This window comes from Mus pahari, chromosome 22, assembly GCF_900095145.1.
Source record: "Mus pahari chromosome 22, PAHARI_EIJ_v1.1, whole genome shotgun sequence".
NCBI lineage: Eukaryota > Metazoa > Chordata > Mammalia > Rodentia > Muridae > Mus > Mus pahari.
The window spans coordinates 32,803,820-32,823,063 of record NC_034611.1 but is presented as its reverse complement, the minus strand read 5'-3'; the positions used below and the strand labels follow the sequence as shown (position 1 = coordinate 32,823,063).

Below are 19,244 nucleotides of genomic sequence, written 5' to 3'. Positions count from 1 at the left end.
TGTGTGTGTGTGTGTGTGTGTGTGTGTGTGTGTGTGTGTGTGTGTGTGTATGTGTGTGTGTGCAATATTTCCTTGTGTTTCATGGGCTATATGCTCTGATCTAATGCCTGGCAGGAATCATAGTGAATGCTGGCACTGACAGCCCAGTTATGAAAGACCGCTGGCCTCCAGGGGCACCTCAAAGCATATTCTAGGAAGAAAGAAAAAAGTCATAAAGGAATCCCTGCTCCTGTCTACAGCATCCCCTGAGGAATATGAGCCAGACTATACTTGGGCTCTGTGTCAAATCTGATTGCTGTGACTATAGCTCAAGCTGGTAAACAGAGCTTCTAGAGGGAATAAAGACGGTGATTAAGAACTAGTGATATAGGAGAGAGAGATCAGATGAGCGCACAAAGAAAAAGAGGTTAATCCCTGAATTAAAACCAAAATTCAAAGGGAATGAACATTAAAAAGCACTGAAATAAAAGAGTCAATAGTGCACGAAAACAGCATTTGGTAGCACATTTATTAATAGAAACAATTATCTGAAAATGGAAAGGAAAGGGGGAAGGGTAAAAAGAACTGTCTTTCACTGGGTTGCCTAAAGACAGACAGAACGCCAATGGAAACCCGCTCTGAAAAAGACTCAGCAAAAGGACCAGTGACCTTGGGGGAGACCAGGTGACCCAGTACTTAATAGAGGACATTAGTAGAAAGCTCCCCAGAGTCCCAGGAAGCAAAACAGAGGTTTACTCATGGAAACACCAGACGTTTTATTTAAGAATCTTTGACAGAGGGTCAGAGACACAAATTTGAGTGCATTCCAGTAATCAACAAGTGTCTTCTTGCCAAAAAGTAAACGGCTTCTCTCCCAAGACAGGCGGTGTGCAGCTCAGCATCAAATGTAGAGAACTGTGGGAACTGAAGTCAACAAAGCCCGGGAGGAAGGGCTTTGAGATCATTTGAAGTTTCAAAGGACCTGAAAGAGAAGTCATGAATGTATACAGCTTTATAGTATAAAACAGTATATTTTGGTATAGAATAAAGGAATAGTATTTTGTTTTAAAATGTCTAAGTATTCTTAGTGTAAAAATTGCAAGGAAAACAAGCAAACAAAAACACTGAAAAGTGTTTGTATTCTTTGGAGTTTGAGTAACCACAAACTAATACGATGCTATTAACAGATGATTATATTGGAAGAGAGTAGTTCTCTGAGCTTACTATGCACATGCTGACTTCTATTTACAAACTCACAAGTTCCTGAACTTTACCTGGAGTTGGTAAAGGAATTTATACAAAGTAATATAATTATTCCCGTTTTAAGAATGTATGTATTCTATATTTTTTCAAATTTTTAATTCAGATAATTATATACTTTTAAAGGGTGCAAGATCTACACTTTGCATCTTGAGGGAAAGAGAAATGAATTGGTGTAAAGATTGGTTTATATACAATTGTCTTCTCTGATTATTTTGAGTGGAGGTTGTTTTGTACTAATTTCTTGGGTTTGTCTACATCAAGCAATACAACTAATTATAACTAATATAACACAAGTGAAACTGTTAGGTGGTTATAGTATAACTTTTGAACTGAAGAATAGCAAAGAAAGAGGAGCCCAGAGTAATTCTATTAATCCAGAATTCACCAAGGTGAATTGTGATCTTCAGACCCAGAAATCACCATGGTCCATCTGACTCCCTGACCAGCACTGTTTGCAGAAAGAAAAGATTTTTTTTTCTATAGTCCCTACAAGTTTCCCAGCAAAGGTAATTGTCCAATATGAACCAGGATGCAGCTGAAGAACACAGCATGCACAAGGTTGTGTTTTATTCAATGCAGAGAGAGAGAGAGAGAGAGAGAGAGAGAGAGAGAGAGAGAGAGAGAGAGAGGGGGGGGGGGGGGGGGGGGGGGGGGGGGGGGGGGGAGGGGAGGGGAGGGGAGGGCAGAAAGGAGGAGACAAGAGTTTTATCCACATGATTAAAACCAACAAACATTTAGGATAATATATATGTCATAGTTAATAAGCTAAATTTTAAAATTTAGAGAAGTTTATGTGTATGGGTTGTTAACTACAAATGACAGTAATCTACAGAAAAGACCTACTATTGCAGGAGTTTTGGCTAAGAACACTAATTCCTGATCTGTTATCATAGATTAGTAGAATAACAACAAATTGATAATTATCACACTTTATAAGTTGTATTTCCAAAGGATTAAGTTAAACGTTCGCTTTATTTTTAAACTATTTCTAAATAGTTTAGCACACCATCAACTTTCCACTAATTTACTCTTGACTTTTTAACTTGGAATTATCAACTTTATTCTTTTAAGCAAGGATAAAAGGTTGTAACACACACCCTGTAAAGTAACTGTAGTTACACCGTGATAACAAACTATGTGGAGTGAGGATTTTCTATTGATCTGACTGGTTCTGTCTTCCAACTTTGCATCACGATGTAATGTAAGAGAGACAATATACTGCAGTCGCCAGCAAATGAAGAGAGTGGCCAAGGGGTGAGCTACAACCCAGGAAGCTGGCTTGTTCAATCCTCTCTTATCATTTGCTCAATGTTATTTCTGTTTTAAAATTGAGATGAATACTACCTAAAATAATACCCTGAACACCACAGGCGCAGAGACTTATGGGAGAATTACTAGCCTCTGAGGAATCTTCCCATTTGCCTTAGGTTCTCATTTCTCTCCCAAGTCTCGGGACATGAATCTATCATTTGCAAATCACAGTCCTAAGTGTTTTGTATTTTTAAGTTTACTTCCATGTTTTTAAAGCATGCATTAGAGCAGTATTGAAAAATAGGAGTAGTTTCTCCATACGCAATATTTTCCTATACCAAATCTGACTGAGTGAGCGATATTTTTACCCAGGATTCTGTTCTTTTCTCTTTTATTCCACTTTAAATGATTTTCTCTTCATTTATTTTTGATGCGAAAAGTCTCAAAACTATTTTCTTTTTTAAATTATTTTCTTAGATATTTTCTTCATTTACATTTCAAATGCTATTCCGAATGACCCCTATACCCTCCCCCCCCCCCCCCCCCGCTCCCCTGCCCACTCACTCCCACTTCTTGGCCCTGGCGTTCCCCTGTATGGGGCATATAAAGTTTGCAAGACCAAGGGGCCTCTCTTCCCAATGATGGCCAACTAGGCCATCTTCTGCTATATATGCAGCTAGAGACACAAGCTAAGGGGGTACTGGTTAGTTCATATTGTTGTTCCACCCATAGGGTTGCAGACCCCTTCAGCTCCTTGGGTAATTTCTCTTGCTCCTCCACTGGGGTCTCTGTGTTCTATCCTATAGATGACTGTGGGCATCCGCTTCTATATTTGCCAGGAACTGGCATAGTCTCACAAGAGATAGCTATATCAGTGTCCTTTCAGCAAGTTCTTGCTGGCATATGTAATAGTGTCTGCGTTTGGTAGCTGATTATGGGATGGACCCCCAGGTGGGGCAGTCTCTGGGTTGTCCATCCTTTCATCTTAGCTCCAAACTTTGTCTCTGCAACTTCTTTCATGGGTATTTTATTCCCTATTTGGGGGAGGACTGAAGTATCCACATGTTGGTCTTCCTTCTTGATTTTCTTGTGTTTTGGAGATTGTATCCTGTGTATTCTAGGTTTCTGGGCTAATATCCACTTATCAGTGAGTGCATATCAATCAAGTGACTTCTTTTGTGATTGGGTTACCTCACTCAGGATGATATCCTCCGGATATATCCATTGGCCTAATAATTTCATAAATTCATTGTCTTTAATAGCTGAGCAGAACTCCATTGTGTAAATGTACCACATTTTCTGTATCCATTCCTCTGTTGAGGGACATCTGAGTTCTTTCCAGCTTCTGGCTATTATAAATAGGGCATCTCTGAACATAGTGGAGCATGTGTCCTTATTACCAGTTGGAATATCTTCTGGGTATATACCTAGAAGAGGTATTGCTGAATCTTCCAGTAGTACTATGTCCAGTTTTCTGAGGAATGGCCAGACTGATTTCCTAAGTGGTTGTACAAGCTTGCAATCCCACCAGCAATGGAGGAGTGTTCCTCTTTTTTCACATCCTCGCCAGCATCTGCTGTCCCCTGAATTTTTGATCTTAGCCGTTCTGACTGGTGTGAGGTGGAATCTCAAGGTTGTTTTGATTTGCATTTCCCTGATGATTAAGGATGTTGAACATTTTTTTTAAGTGTTTCTCAGCCCTTCAGTACTCCTCAGTTGAGAATTCTTTGTTTAGCTCTGTACCCCATTTTTGATGGGGTTTGTTCTTTTCTTTAAAGCTTAAGTCTTTGTCATCATTCACACTCTATAAGGCTATTTAGAGTAACTGAAAAGTTTCGATTATTCTATATGACTACATTTTCTCTTTTTCTACACATTCATTGTTGTCATGGCTATATAGCATCTTAGCTTAGGGGCTTTGAAAAATAGATTGGAGTGATTGATAGATCAAAACATGTTGAGTTTTCACCTGAATTTCAGTCTGGGGAATAAGTGAAATAATTCCTGTCAAAGAAATGTCAACTTGGCTGTAGGAGGCAAATATTCCTGGCAATTTCTGTGCATGGTAGGGGTCATTGAATAACTGCCCCATTGTTTAGTAATTAACCCTAGCAGCAGTGAAGAATTAAAGGTAGAACATATAAAGAGAAGAATCATTGTTTTCTGCCTAAGGACCAAATTCTTTTTATTTAACTAAAGCAAACAAGAGGGAGGACAGGAGGGAGGGAGGGAGGGGGAGGGAGAGAGAGGGGGGGAAGGGAAAGAAAAACAGACAAGCAAAGAGTAGGTAAGATTGACTACAAGCGTACTAACTTTGAAACAGAAGAAAATCCAAAGCTCAATTTTACCCAATTTACCCAGTTATTTTCTACCAGCTCCAGTGGTTTACATTGTCTACATGAGCATATGCTAAATTTATAGATAAAACAAATAAACACAAAATTTCACTTGATTCATATTTTGTGTTTGCAATTACTGACACATGCAGTAGAAAATACGTGCTGCAAATTCCTTGGTGACTAAACTTGGGCAAGCTGATTATTAGCCATTTTATGCCTCATTTTTTTTTTTTTTTTAGTAAAATGGTAATATGAGGTAGTAGATGTGCTCATGTGTATGTGTAAGTAAAAGCTCTCAGATTAGTATTTGGCAATAATAAGAACAATGTGTGAGGTATTGTTTGATAAGAGAACCTGATCTACATTTAAAATGGTAATAAATAGCTCTTCGTTATAAGGGATGGATGCCAGAGAAATCAAGACAATGAAACCCAATGTAAAAACATGAATGGATGGTGAATGTAATATTTGCTTGGTGTTGACTGTAGACCACAGGGCAGTGACTAAGCTTGTTACTCATTGCATGTGTCTCTGTCCCCATTTGCTCATCTCTGAAGAAGGGATGACAGATGGCCTTCTCCACAGCAGCTCTCTTAGGATTGGCAGAAACAGCAGTTATTGCGTGCTGGCTGCTGTCACTGTGACCTGGTCATATACAGTCACCAGCAGCCAGTCATATATAGCCTGATTGGTATATCACAGGAAAGCACCTTAGCATAGTTTAGCATGACTCTCATCAAAATGTCTTCAAACTGTTAAATGTGTTCTGACTTCATGGTTATCTACAGGAGTCCATGTAACTAGACTTCCATAAACATATTCCAAATTGTCATTCTGATATTTTTTGCTATCTTTGGTAATTTTTGTCTGTAACTTTAAGTAAAACTGGACTTTTAAAACATCTTCTCTGATATATTGTTAACAAGATGATAGTTGGCTTCATACAGTGATTTAACAACTTATCCTTAATTTTCTGTGTTGTAAAATGATTCCATTTTTAAAAGTGTCGTAACAATCCCCATTTATTGAATTACTAATTTGAGTACTTCAGTCCTCTCTAGGCCTAATGTTTGCTCTCAGTTGTTTTTCTTGAATTCCATTTCTTTAACAAATCCCATTATTGATGGATCCCCACCCCCCCACACCATAGGCCAACTTGCTTTTCTCAACTCACTCAAACCACAATCACTTATTTTATCAAGATTTTTAATATTTCTTTATAAATACTCAATAGGCATTCCTAATTGTAACATACATTAAGTCAGTCTTTATTTACACTTCTGATATTTAACCTAGATTTATTTTCTGTCTTGACTGTTTTATTGATATAAGTAGACATTGATATAAGTTGATATTCTAATAAACTCAAATTTAAGCTTTCAACTTCAATGACTGTCTTTTCTACTTCTATTTCCTCTGTTGTTTTGTTTATTTGCTTCTTTTTTTTCTTTAGCTTTGTTCATTGTTCACTGATGATCTTCTTGGGTTAATCAAATAATTAATTTCCTGGAAACTGTACCTCTAAAATTCTTCTAAGTACTGTTGTTTGTCCACATGCCATAAACTTTGACAAATAGTATTTGCAATATCACTTTATTATGAATATTAAGACATTCTTCATAATTACTTCCCAACTTTCGCTGTAGTCTACGGTTGAATAATAATTCTTAGAAATAATGTATGTGTGTTTTCTTTTTCAATTTATTTATTTATTTATTCACTTTACATCCCAATCACTGCCCCCTTCTCCCAGTACCCTCCCCCCACAAAAACCTTCCTGCATACCTCCTCCCGCCCTCCTATGAGAAGATAGAGTCCTTAACCCTTATCCTCCCCTGCCACATCAATTCTCTGAAAAGCTAGACATATCCTCTCCCACTGAGGCCATACAAGGCAGCCTCGGTAAGGGAGCAGAGGCCACAGATAGGAAACAGCTCTAGGGACAGCCATTGCTTCAGTTGTTGGGAGACCCACATGAAGATCAAGCTGCACATTTACTACATATATGTGGGACCTGTGCCTGCTTTTTCGTTAATGGTTCAATCTCTGGAAGCCCCCCAAGGGTCCAGGTTAGTTGACTCTGCTGGTTTTCCTATGGAGATCTATCCCCCCCCCCCCATGGCCCTCAATTCTTCCCCATATTTCCATAAGACTCCTGGGCTTAGTTTTAGGCCTCTGCAGCTGTTACAGTCAGCTGCTGGGTGGAGCTTTGGCCATAAACTATTAAAATACAATGGATTACCGTTCTCCATGACGTTTATCTTTATCTTAAGGATATCAGCTATGTTTAATTCTGAAAACTCAGATTAATGCTCTAATAAGATAGAGTTGCTTCTAATATCAAACAATGTGCTTGATTATTAAATACCGCTAGCTACTGAGTTCACTATCAGATTAGTGAAACAAAATTGTCAGATAAATGTGAAATGTATAAATTAATAAGTGCAGCAGGATCTTTATTAATGAGGTTATTTACAAAAGGGAGGCATCAAGTCAAGGGCTATATTTTTCTCACATGACTATCTTGATACATTTAAATATAAATCATAAAAATAAATGTTTTCCCAGAAACAAATATCAACTTTTAAAAAATATTAATATTCTATTAATGTCACTCTGTTGGTCAGAATATGCTACAGGCTTTATAAAAAAAAATTTTATTCATTCCTTGAGAATTTCAAACAGAATATTTTACCATATCATTTTCCACCCTCTAGCTTCTCTTAAATTCCTCTGTCCAACCACTCAACTTCATGTTATCTCTTTTTCTTAAAAAGGAAAGTTTCAAAACTGAAAGTGAATTATAGTTGGTTTCATGATTAAAATAGTCTTACTATTTCTCTTACATTGTAGTTATAATTTCCTCTTTTGTTTCTGAACTTACCTTCTTCTATTTTTCTCTCTTCCCCAGGAAAAATTATGACATCAACATCCAAAGGCATTCTTCGCCCATTTCTAATCGTCTGCACCATCCTGGGCTGCTTCATGGCATGTCTGCTCATTTATATCAAGCCCACCAACAGCTGGGTCTTCAGTCCAATGGAGTCTGCAAGTTCTGTGCTGAAAATGAAAAATTTCTTCTCCACAAAAACTGATTATTTTAATGAAACTACCATTCTGGTTTGGGTATGGCCATTTGGACAGACCTTTGACCTTACATCCTGCCAAGCAATGTTCAATATCCAAGGGTGCCATCTCACAACGGACCGTTCATTGTACAACAGATCCCACGCAGTCCTGATCCACCACAGGGACATCAGCTGGGATCTGACTAACTTACCTCAGCAGGCCAGGCCACCCTTTCAGAAATGGATTTGGATGAATTTAGAGTCACCCACTCACACCCCCCAAAAGAGTGGCATTGAACACTTGTTCAACCTGACTCTAACTTATCGCCGTGATTCAGATATACAAGTGCCTTACGGCTTCTTGACGGTGAGCACAAATCCCTTTGTGTTTGAAGTGCCAAGCAAGGAGAAGTTAGTGTGCTGGGTTGTAAGTAACTGGAACCCTGAGCATGCCAGGGTCAAGTATTACAATGAGCTCAGCAAGAGTATTGAAATCCACACCTATGGGCAAGCATTCGGAGAATACGTGAATGATAAAAATCTGATTCCCACCATATCTACTTGTAAATTTTATCTTTCTTTTGAAAACTCAATTCACAAAGATTACATCACAGAAAAGCTCTACAATGCATTTTTGGCTGGTTCAGTACCTGTTGTCCTGGGACCGTCTAGGGAAAACTATGAGAATTATATTCCAGCTGATTCATTCATTCATGTGGATGATTTTAACTCTCCCAGTGAGTTAGCAAAATATCTGAAGGAAGTTGACAAAAACAATAAGTTGTACCTTAGTTACTTTAACTGGAGAAAGGATTTTACTGTAAACCTACCACGGTTTTGGGAATCGCATGCATGCCTGGCATGCGACCATGTAAAAAGGCATCAAGAATATAAGTCTGTTGGTAATTTAGAGAAATGGTTTTGGAATTAAAGTGTCCATCATTGTCACAGTGAATAAGATTAATGAGACATCATTCAAGTTTTCAGGATAAGAAGAAACACGCTGCATTTGGGGCACAGTTTGATTTTTCCTGCCCTCCCTTGAGGACCATGTATATTTTGGTAAAAAGTTTTAAGAGATCAGAATTAGCAATCACTCAATTTGGTTTTAAATTATCCTGTATATATGTGATAACGAGCACTGGAAATAATTTATTCGTCACTCTCATTTGTAAACATTCTGTTTTTACATTTTATAGTTGACTGTAAAGTAAATTTATGATTTAACTGTTTCTACATCAATCAGATCTTTAATCTATTTGGGGAATAAAAATACATATCCTAAACTATGAGAGACTTTTTGCCAAGTATTATAAAGTATAGATTCTAGCTTGTATAATGAATGATAACAAAGAAGAATTATTGAATCACTTAACTCTTAATCTCTTTGACTTCAAAGCTGAACACTACTGACAACTGATAGAGTTTTTAGCTGTACCACATTTGTGAAAGTGGGCTAAGTGATGTAGCAAATAAGAAAGATATGAAGCAGAAATATTATTAGACTTCACATTCATTTTTATTAAGTTGTTTTGCAAATGCAGATTCCCAATATTTTAAGTTAAAGAAAACAAGATTTTTCAATTGAACAATTTATATGGTTTTATATGTTTGTTTTGTGGGTTTAGTCCCTAATAATACCTAAGAGAATCTTTTGATAGTTCCCTTTCAACCATGAAGATAATAATTATTTTAAAAATAAATAATTCCCTGTTATAACAATAAAAATGATATTGTCAAATACAAATAAATGTATAAATTATACCATTTATAAAACTTTAATTATTTCATTCATTTGAAATATTTTTCCAAAGCATCCATATTTAAGTTTTATTTTACAATATTTGGTAATAAATAGAAATAAAACTTGAAATATCTATCTGATCATTTAAAAGAGCTTAAAATTTTTACCAATGGGTCAGATATGTCATAAAACACAATAAAGTGGGAACCTACAAGTAATACAGTGCTAACACAGAGTGAGATTTCAATATGTATTTATTAAATAATTATCAGTATTTAAAAAGTCATGGGTAAATTTTTGTTTTTGATAAAGGAACAGTTCTAGCCAAGAGCTATTAATTGAAAAGTATCATTTTATACCATTTAAAATATTATCTATAGAGAGCATATGTTGCTATTATATTCAGGGCTTTACACAGCCAATCTAAACTTATTGCACTGAATTTGGGAGCATGTTATCTATGAACTTTCATTTGCCTGCAAAATTCTCTTCCGTGAGTGTACAGGAGATAAGGGGGCATATGCAAATACAATAGATTAGAAAAAAAAGTGATACTGAGTACTCTTACAGAAAATTTTTCTTCAAAGGATTTCTAAAGCCTGTGTTCTATTCTGTTAAAAAAACTACAGAAAAAGTAATGTTCTGATGGTATCTATTTGGATCTTTTGTGACTCTTTATATTTCTCTATTATGTATGGCAATCAACCGAACTCAGGCTAATTCTCCTCATCTATAGAGAACATTCATTTCAGTTTGATAAGCAGGAAGATTGTGCTCGATGAGACATAAGCTCCCTTAACACGGGAAACATTTGAGCAAAGAAAGACTACAGAATTAAATGAAGAGTTTGATCCCATATTCTCTTAAAAAAAAAAAAAAAGACATGGTTACGCAGGTGATATTGTCGATCCCCAACTGCCACAGAGGTAAATATGAAAATGTGTTGTCATTGCAGGGTTTGTGAAATAAAGCTTCCTATAATTTGCATCAACCACTCTCAATGGAGATTTAGTGAAAAGAAATACTAAACAGTACCAGCAAATTTACCCCATTGTGTACCTACTCAACATGTGTTAGAGTGGCAAACTTTTTCTACTCATTTGACCCAATATACATTTTTCTCTATATTATCTCTTTTTTGCACACATATTTACATGTATACCAAGAAATCATACATATACATAGATACTCTCCTAAAAGCTCTAATCGTATATTTATTTGCTTAAAAGTCAAATTCATGCATTCACTTGTGGGTTTTTTTTTTTTTTTTTTTTGGATCCGTAAATGGTAGAGACCTAAGCATGCGCTAAGTTTAGAGTTTGCTTTCACTGAAAGCTGGAAAGCATTCAATGTTGCTTCCATCCACCATTGCTATATTGGATGCTAAGAGACCTGAAGGCAGTTGCCTCTTTTGTAGGCTATGAATTTGAGCTCGTTCTTGGACTGAAACTACAATGAAATGCCAATAGTGTAAGCCAAGCCAAGGTATCAAGTATTCCACAAGTATATCTATATATTTAGAGCCTGATGCCAAGCCACAGAACGACTGAACTTCAAGTCCATAGTTAGAGCTAGCTTTTTAACTAGAATATACAATATTAATAAGTCAAACTCTTCTTCCTTTCTGTGCACTAACTAGTTATTTATTTATGACATATTTAATCCTGATATGTTGAGAGACAGGCATGTCAACCGCACATGTAGTGATAATAGAAATTAGAATTTAAGGATCCTATTGCTATATTTCTCAGTACCTATAAATGTGAATATCACCTGGCATTATTTAGTCCCTGTAGGATGGTATGTTCTGGGAGGATTTTAGCTTTTGAAAATATATTAAACAGAATTTGAGACGTTGACATTCTTTCTGATATTATTGTTTGAGCTGTTGAACTTTAGCAGAAGGGATGAGCTTCACTATGTGTAAGTGGAAAATGAACCACTGAAAAGCTATGCTATAGGCTGCTCTGTGAATAAATCCTATGGCTCACACTTTCTGTAAGGATATCTCTTATGAAAGATTGATTGATTCAACCAAATTGGATTGCTGCTGGTATAATAAAAGCAGATCATATGCCTAGAGATCAATGATGGCTCTAAAAAGATATCATAAACAAGTTGTCACTTAAAAGTGCAGAAGTCATTGTCACCAGTGCTGAGTATTTAATTGATAATTATCTCAGGCCTTATTAACAAGAATACAAAAATAATTATTTTAAGCCTCACTGAAGAGAAATATACTGACTTATCTATTTAGCTGTATCTATTGTATTTTAGAGAGTGAAGATCATGATAGCCATATATTTTAGGGCAGTTATCACCTGATGAAGTAGAAAGTATAAAATATACCCTCAGCGGGAAACCAGCATCAGCTTACAAGATTCCTGTTTACTGTGAAAAGCTCAGTCCCAGAGTGTACAAAGCTTGGACCAGAACTGTTGGGGAATAAATGAACAGAACACTTAAGGAATTATTCTCTCAGTCTTTAAACTTTTGCCTTTAACTGGATATTAAATAAAGAACGAATAAAATCAGGAAATAAGCTACTTAGATTTTTTTTTTTTAACTGTACTTTCTTCAGGGTAGATTTCATGGCTGTTACTCATCAAGAAAGTGTTTATCTGAATTAATGTTTCAAAATATTTTAGTTCTCCACATTTTTATTTTATGCTTGATGATGTCAGCTCCCCTCAACTCTAATCTCAAGAGAAAGGGCTTTGTTAGAAATTGTCATCAAGGTTTAGATATAAGAGATTTCAGAAGCTAAAGGGTAAGCATTTCTTCATACAGGAGGGGTTATTAATGAATACCTGGTAAATAGTTACATCAATGAAATTAGTGGACATGAAAGATACTTTTAATGTAGTCAAAGTAACACCTTCTTCATTCGAAATGGGGATAATCTTTTCTGTTCAAATTGCTTCTAGATTCAGAGAACAGAGAGGTTAAGTCCTTCTTATCATATGTTTTTTTAAAAACCCAAAAGAAATAAATACTATGAAAGATTAAACTAGATTTGAAAGTTCTTAGCATTCTATTTTAATATTAACCATTCACCAACTGTTAACCTAATAGAAATGAAATCAGGATGTACGGAGAATTGAAAATGAAGCACCAGAAGAGGCAAATGTGTATTACCAAACTGTGGGGAGAGAAACCGAGATTCACCCTTCATTCTTGCTAATTGGATTTGCTGTATAGTGAAACATCCTGCAAACATCAGTTAATCGGGTGATTTTTGCTGTGGGCAGCTCTCCTCTGGAGTCTTTATGACACTGAAAATGGCTAAGCTCTGCTACTATTCAAAGTATGGTCCTGTGTGATTCATATTCAATCCGTCCATATTCATAAGCAGTTAAGAGAGCCTTAATGGTAGACACACTATTTAACTAGAAATACGAGTAAGTCTGCCCTAGACTATCATCGCAAAAAATTGAAGCCTTGAGAAACTCACTTGACCTCTCTGGATGACTGTGTTAGCAAGAATTTCTTCAGCACAACTGCTTTATAATATGAGGACTAAATTGATATGTGCATAAATTTGAGTTCCCTTGCCTATCCAAAAATATTTTTGGAAGTTAATACTCCAAATAGAATTCCCTTTCTTTTCTCTAGAACAATAGAGAACATAAACTTCGTTCTTTACTGAAGCTTACACTATAGCAAGTGCTGAATTAACTAATCTCTCTCCTTTATATTTTTCTTCCTCTTAGGTCTTTTGTAACATACAGTTTCTTACACCTAGTTACCTACAGAAAACAACCATATATTGAACCCTATTCTAAAACAGTTCAGTTTTTTTATACTATCCATGTTCTTACTATAATAATCTAAAACTATTTATTGATGCAAACTCAGGAATTCAGTGGAAGCATGTGAGTTCCTTCATCAACAGGAATAGAGTTTGAGTGTATAAGATTGACTATATTTAGAAAGCTTATTCTTTTGACTCAAGGCTAACTTATTTTCATTCATTTAACATACGTTGGATATATTCTCATTTAAAAGTAAATTCCATACCACTAATGTTTTAAAGCATTACTCAAGGCACTGTTCCTAAGCCATGTAATCTAGAGTTTGCAGAGATATTTATTAATAATACTGACACCTGGTCCATTTTCCATAAAATTGGAACCGTTTCATCTAAGAAAGCACTGGTCTACAGAGTGAGTTCCAGGACAGCCAGGGCTACACAGAGAAACCCTGTCTTGAAACACAAAAAAAAAAAAAAAAAAAGCAATAAAGGAAGAAGACAGAAACCATGTTATTACTACAATGTTATTTTATGCCTGCCAGAGGTTCTCTGACTCACATCTGCCTTGAGAACTTCCTAGATCAATGGCATAAGAATTATTTACATCATTTGAAAGATTGTTATAATGCATATGGTTACCTAGGTCTGTATTTTTAATGAATCCATAGACAATTCAAATATGTTGCTAGTTTTGTAAGTCTGGGTCCTGTCTATTAAGCAGAAGTAATTCTGTACTCAAACAATACAGGCACAAGATATTGCCTTTCCTTAGCTCACTTGGGATCTTCTTAAGTATACTGGTAGGTGTAACTATATTTCAAAGCCCTAGATGTTCCTCAAGCCTCATTATATCTAGTACAGTGTGCTGCTCTTCAGCTATGATTTAGGACAAACTGTTCATCATTTCCTGAAAATTATTTTTCACAATTTTTCTTTGATTTTTAAATGCATTTTTGTCTGTTTTAAGTACAAAAACAAAGGTAGACAGTTATTAGGATCTCCTGCAGCCATCAAAATGGCACATATTTGATCAATTGCTTTCCTGGGTCTCAGAAGCTTATTGATAGGTAGGATATGGCAACATGTTATAACACTTTGGATTGTCCACAATCATGAACTCAATATTACATGTGAGCTATTCACTCACTAGCTCACTCTCTGTGCCTGATTTCTTCTCTGTTGTTATCATGATTTGTATGTTTATAGTAGGGGTAGCCTATTTTGAAAACAAATGAATGCATCTCTAAAACATTAGACAAGTACATGTATGTGTATTCTGTGACTATTCTACCACTGACATATGCCTTTGATCATTAAAAAAGAGAATAAGAGAAACCTAGAATACATAAAAATTTCAGCTCTAATATCCATTGCTGTTAGGTTAGCAGTTCAATTCGTAAGAATTGCTGAAAATTTAAACAAGCCAAAGGGTGAATATTCAATAGAAGAGAAACAAACATAGTGTGGAAGATGGCATTGACATCACTGAAATCAGAATGGCTACTCCTCGATAGAAGGGATATACACAAACCTAGTGATGAAGCATGCAGTAACATCTACTGAAATTAGAAAGTACTGGAAGGTGAGTGGGGGTGGTGGCAGTGACATATAAACACTGATCTTCTCACTAACCACATAGAGCATTTCCTAAAATATGCAGACCTAATTTTCACTGTTACAAGAAGTCAGTAAATTAATATTAATTTAGCTTGTTAGCAGTTCATACGGGTGAAGTCCATGGACAGAATCACAGAAAGATTCTCAGGGATCATTTTCTGGTGAGGAAATTGCCCTTAGAAATAGCCATCAACTTGACTAAATATTTCACATCAACTGTTGGCTTAGGCACAGAAGCAGCTGAGGGTAGATTACAAGAGAGCTGAATCTCCCTTTATCTTTCCTAAAGATTAAAAAAAAAAAAAAAAAAGAGGATGTGAAGATATAAATTCATTAAACAGAAATTAATTTGTTCAGTGATGCAGAAATCGAGCAATGAAAATAAGTTTAGTAGGCTGTGATTAAGACTCAACAAATTCTATGATACATAAGATTTTGACATGAACAATCTCAACTGCATACATATAATTTTTTAGTTGAATGGCCCCAAAAAAGTAACATTTAAGGAAAATTTCCACATGTAAAAAAGGATAGTAATTAAAATAGCATATTAATTATTTTAAATTATGTTTCTTTAAAAGATGCTAGAAATGTCATATTTTCATTATAACATCAAAATACTTCAAAAGTTGAATTGGTTTACTGAATTCTCAGACAACCAAGTGTTTTTTAAATTAGTTGAACATGTAAAGGACATGAAATAATAGACTTGGAGTTTCACTGCAAAAAACATACAAATTCTGCTGGAATAAAAGTTTTACAGGTGCTCTCTATATGAAGTAACGTGGTAGAAGCATGTTCATATTTCTACACAGACCACCATTCCCTTCAATTAATGAGGGTATAGCAGCTAGACAGTCAGACTTGCGAAAATGGTTTGCCAAATCTCAGTTAACATCTGAGACCCAGTACTACTCATTTTATAAGAAATAGGAGCCGGTTACAATGCATCCCTCATCTCAAGCTGGTCTCAATAACTCCCTTCAGCTCATGGTTAAGAAAATCCTAGAGAAACCTTTTCTTGTCAGTGTGAGATCAGCAAAGGTATGCTCATGTGGGTTCACATATGATGTAAACAATGAACAACACAAGACCCAAATCAAGAATATCTACTTGTCTACATAAAACTGGATTCCATCTACATTATAAGAAAACATGATCAATCGCAGATTCTAATGCCATGTTTTGTGTTTTTTAAAAGTATAACCAAGGGACTAGGATTATGTTTTTCCTCTTTTTCTCTTTCTCTCGCTTAAAATCAGGTATGATAAGAGTCAGGGATTACAGAGTATGTCAATGTAAAAAAATTAATACTTTTGTAGACTCCTTAAGAATCAAAAAATACATTGAATATACTTTTAAAATAAAATTATCTTCTCAGTAGTGATGAGGTTTATTCTGCATGTATACCAGCATGAGATAAAGGAGTACTTTTTAAAGATAAACGATAAACAGCTTAAAAGTGTAAATATAGACTTAGGTTTACCAAGATTCAAACTGAAGCAAGCATCAAGAAGAAAGAAGAAAATGTGAAACAGACTCATGATCAAAGTCCATTCTTTGAGCTCCCAGAACCTATAGTGTAATTTGCTAGCATTTCTGACCCACGGATTTCTCATCTGTTATCTAAAGGTGATAGGCAGTACATTTGATACCCCTAAGAAAGACTGCATAATAGTATTGATCTAAAACCCTGGTCTAAGTGTTGGACTGCCATATATTCTGAACTTTCCCTCCGTGTTCTCTCCTAGGTGGCTTTGTTCAATGAGTGGTAGGGAAGGGTCGGGGGAAATTTGCATACCATTTTAATTGCTGCTACAGAAGAAAGTTGTAGAGAAGTATCACAAAGGAAGAACAGGGAATGTGTCTACCATCTTGATTCCTTCCACTCAAGGCCGCCATACAGGCCATAGCCATTTCTTGCCCTGAGTGGTTTAAATAATTTTCATAAAGGATTTTATACTCAATGAATTGAGGGCAAAGCAATCACTCTGAAACAAAATGTGCCAATTTTCCCAATATGCGAACTGTAATGATCTGTAATTCATAAAACTACTTTGAGAGCAATTGAATATTTTAGTATTGTAATTTGCACTATGATATTATGATGTTCAGGCAAACTAAAATACTTTGAAATCTATTGCCAAATGTACAGTTCATAGATTCATGTTACTTCTTATAAGTGTTTCATTGCATTGTAACAGTTGTTTAATAGCATTAACTTTCCCTGGGTGTGTTGTTATGATGCAGATCTAACAGGGTTATTGTAAGCACACTAATTAGTCATCTGGGGTTTTATAGATTAAAAAATCATACATTGATCAGAAATCACTTTTCTACTTATTTTTTTGTAGAGTATTTTTCCACACTTGAAAAAAAAACATGATTATTTTATATCAAACATCAGTTTTTCTTTAAAATCTTATTTTAGTAGCCAATGCATGTTTGAAATAAGATGTTAAATATTATATGACAATAGTAAGATTGTGTTTGTAAGTGAAAAATGCATGTTTTAATGAATCATACAGCTTTGGTGGCATAGTCTTCTACTGCCACTTTATATGCAAGCTTTCTCTTAATCTGAGTGCATGTATCACATGCTTTCAAGAGTCCTTTTTTAGTATTTACAAAGTGACATGTGACTTTTAGTGCTGATGAGCCAGTGAGCCAAGATGAATTCCTGCTCTGCTTTCATTTTTCTTCTTTACATTATGTTGGAAATTTTCTCAGAAAACGTTTTTCTTGGAGTTGTTGGCAATGAGCTATAACAAATGAAAGAATTGGCTGGTAAACCTTACAGGCAACTTACTGTTACAAAGCACGAAGGTGTGAAAGGGTCATTTTACAAGTTTCACTAGATGAACACACTATTCTGGCATCTTTTGGTATAATTAAGAAGAGCTTCTCGTTTTTGAAACACTGCCAAAGTCAGTTCTACTGCCAAAAGGGAGGGACACCAAGTCAGACCTGCATCACACTAAACTGAACAATAACAGATTGTATAGACTCTGTAGACTGCCCATCAGTACAGCAAAGTGGGAGGGGTATACCCACTCTTGTGTTTCTTAGTAATTTGAGAAATGAATAAGGAATATGAATTTTGGCAACCGAGACATGCCTTTACATGCTGATAACTCTCGGCAATTTTTGAAATGAAACTCATCCCATTCTGGAAAAAAAAAAAAAAAATATGCCCTGGCATTTTGTTTGTTTCAGAAATTTACTTGTATTTTTGAAAGCTCTAATTTCAAACAGGTAATACATGTAGACCAACGGTTCCTTCTACAAATAATGTCATTTATTGTAACACATAATGGGCAGAACATAGCTTTCAGTCAGTTATTCGAATCAGATGTCACTTTGAGATTATGAAAGCAATGGAAACCCTGGTTATTTGTTTGCTTTTTATGTGTTTATTTATAGAAAAAAAACTTTTTTAAGTCTAATTTTAACAACATCAACTAAGTTACTCTAATGCTTAGAAAATTGACTCAACTTACTATTTCAAGTCACAATGCAGAAGCTGAGTCTTGCTGCAATCCATAAATAAAGCATTGATTCAAATGATGAGCAACCTACTCTGCCATGGAAAGGGCAGCTACAGCAGTCATGATATCATAGGTATGAGCAGCGTAAAGAATTAGTGCACCATCTATGACATTTTAGGTGTGTATAAGGACTACACCATTCATGATACTGTAGGTGTGTAACACTCAGCCAACATCTGTCTGGGCTCTCAGTTTGATATTGCATGCATCCCTTCATTTAATTAACCTGTAAATAACAACACTTTGTGGCAGCTAAGCAAATATTTTAATAAGCCATGAAAGACAAGATATAAGAAATCTGTACTTTCAGGTATTTAGAAAAAAAATGTACTTTCCATAAATTAAAGTGGAGTTGCCATTTGAAATTTCCTTCCCTTAAAAATATGCTGTAACAGCGTATGTTCATTGTTGTCTTTTCAGCCTTATAAATATATGATATGACTTCTACATCTTTGTGAAATTTTGTTTAACAATTAATTATTTTAACAATCTGAACAACAATTCAAGGCAGAAGTAAATGCATAAGGATTTGAGCCTGTTTGTAAGAAGTCTACTCCTTGTGTTACATTTACTATATTCAATGTAAATACCTCACTGATAAGACACTGGAGCTAGTGAATGTGTAAATAATTATGTTCTATTTGGGCCTAATGCATTCCTGTAATGTGAATATTTAAAATA

The 19,244-nt window shown here is 35.4% G+C and overlaps 1 protein-coding gene across 2 annotated transcripts in view; it reads left to right on the top strand.

Moving 5' to 3' along the window:
- Positions 1-18,187, top strand: part of Fut9 (fucosyltransferase 9) — a 95,810-nt gene extending 77,623 nt beyond the window's left edge. Inside the window, exon 2 of one of the 2 annotated variants that reach the window (XM_021222330.2) lies at positions 7,744-18,187. In XM_021222330.2, coding sequence (XP_021077989.1) covers positions 7,752-8,831 — 1,080 coding nt within the window. In that variant the 5' untranslated portion in view covers positions 7,744-7,751 and the 3' untranslated portion in view covers positions 8,832-18,187. The remainder of the gene's footprint in view (positions 1-7,743) is intronic. The other variant, XM_029533307.1, reaches the window with a different exon arrangement.
- The last annotated feature ends 1,057 nt before the right edge of the window (positions 18,188-19,244 follow it).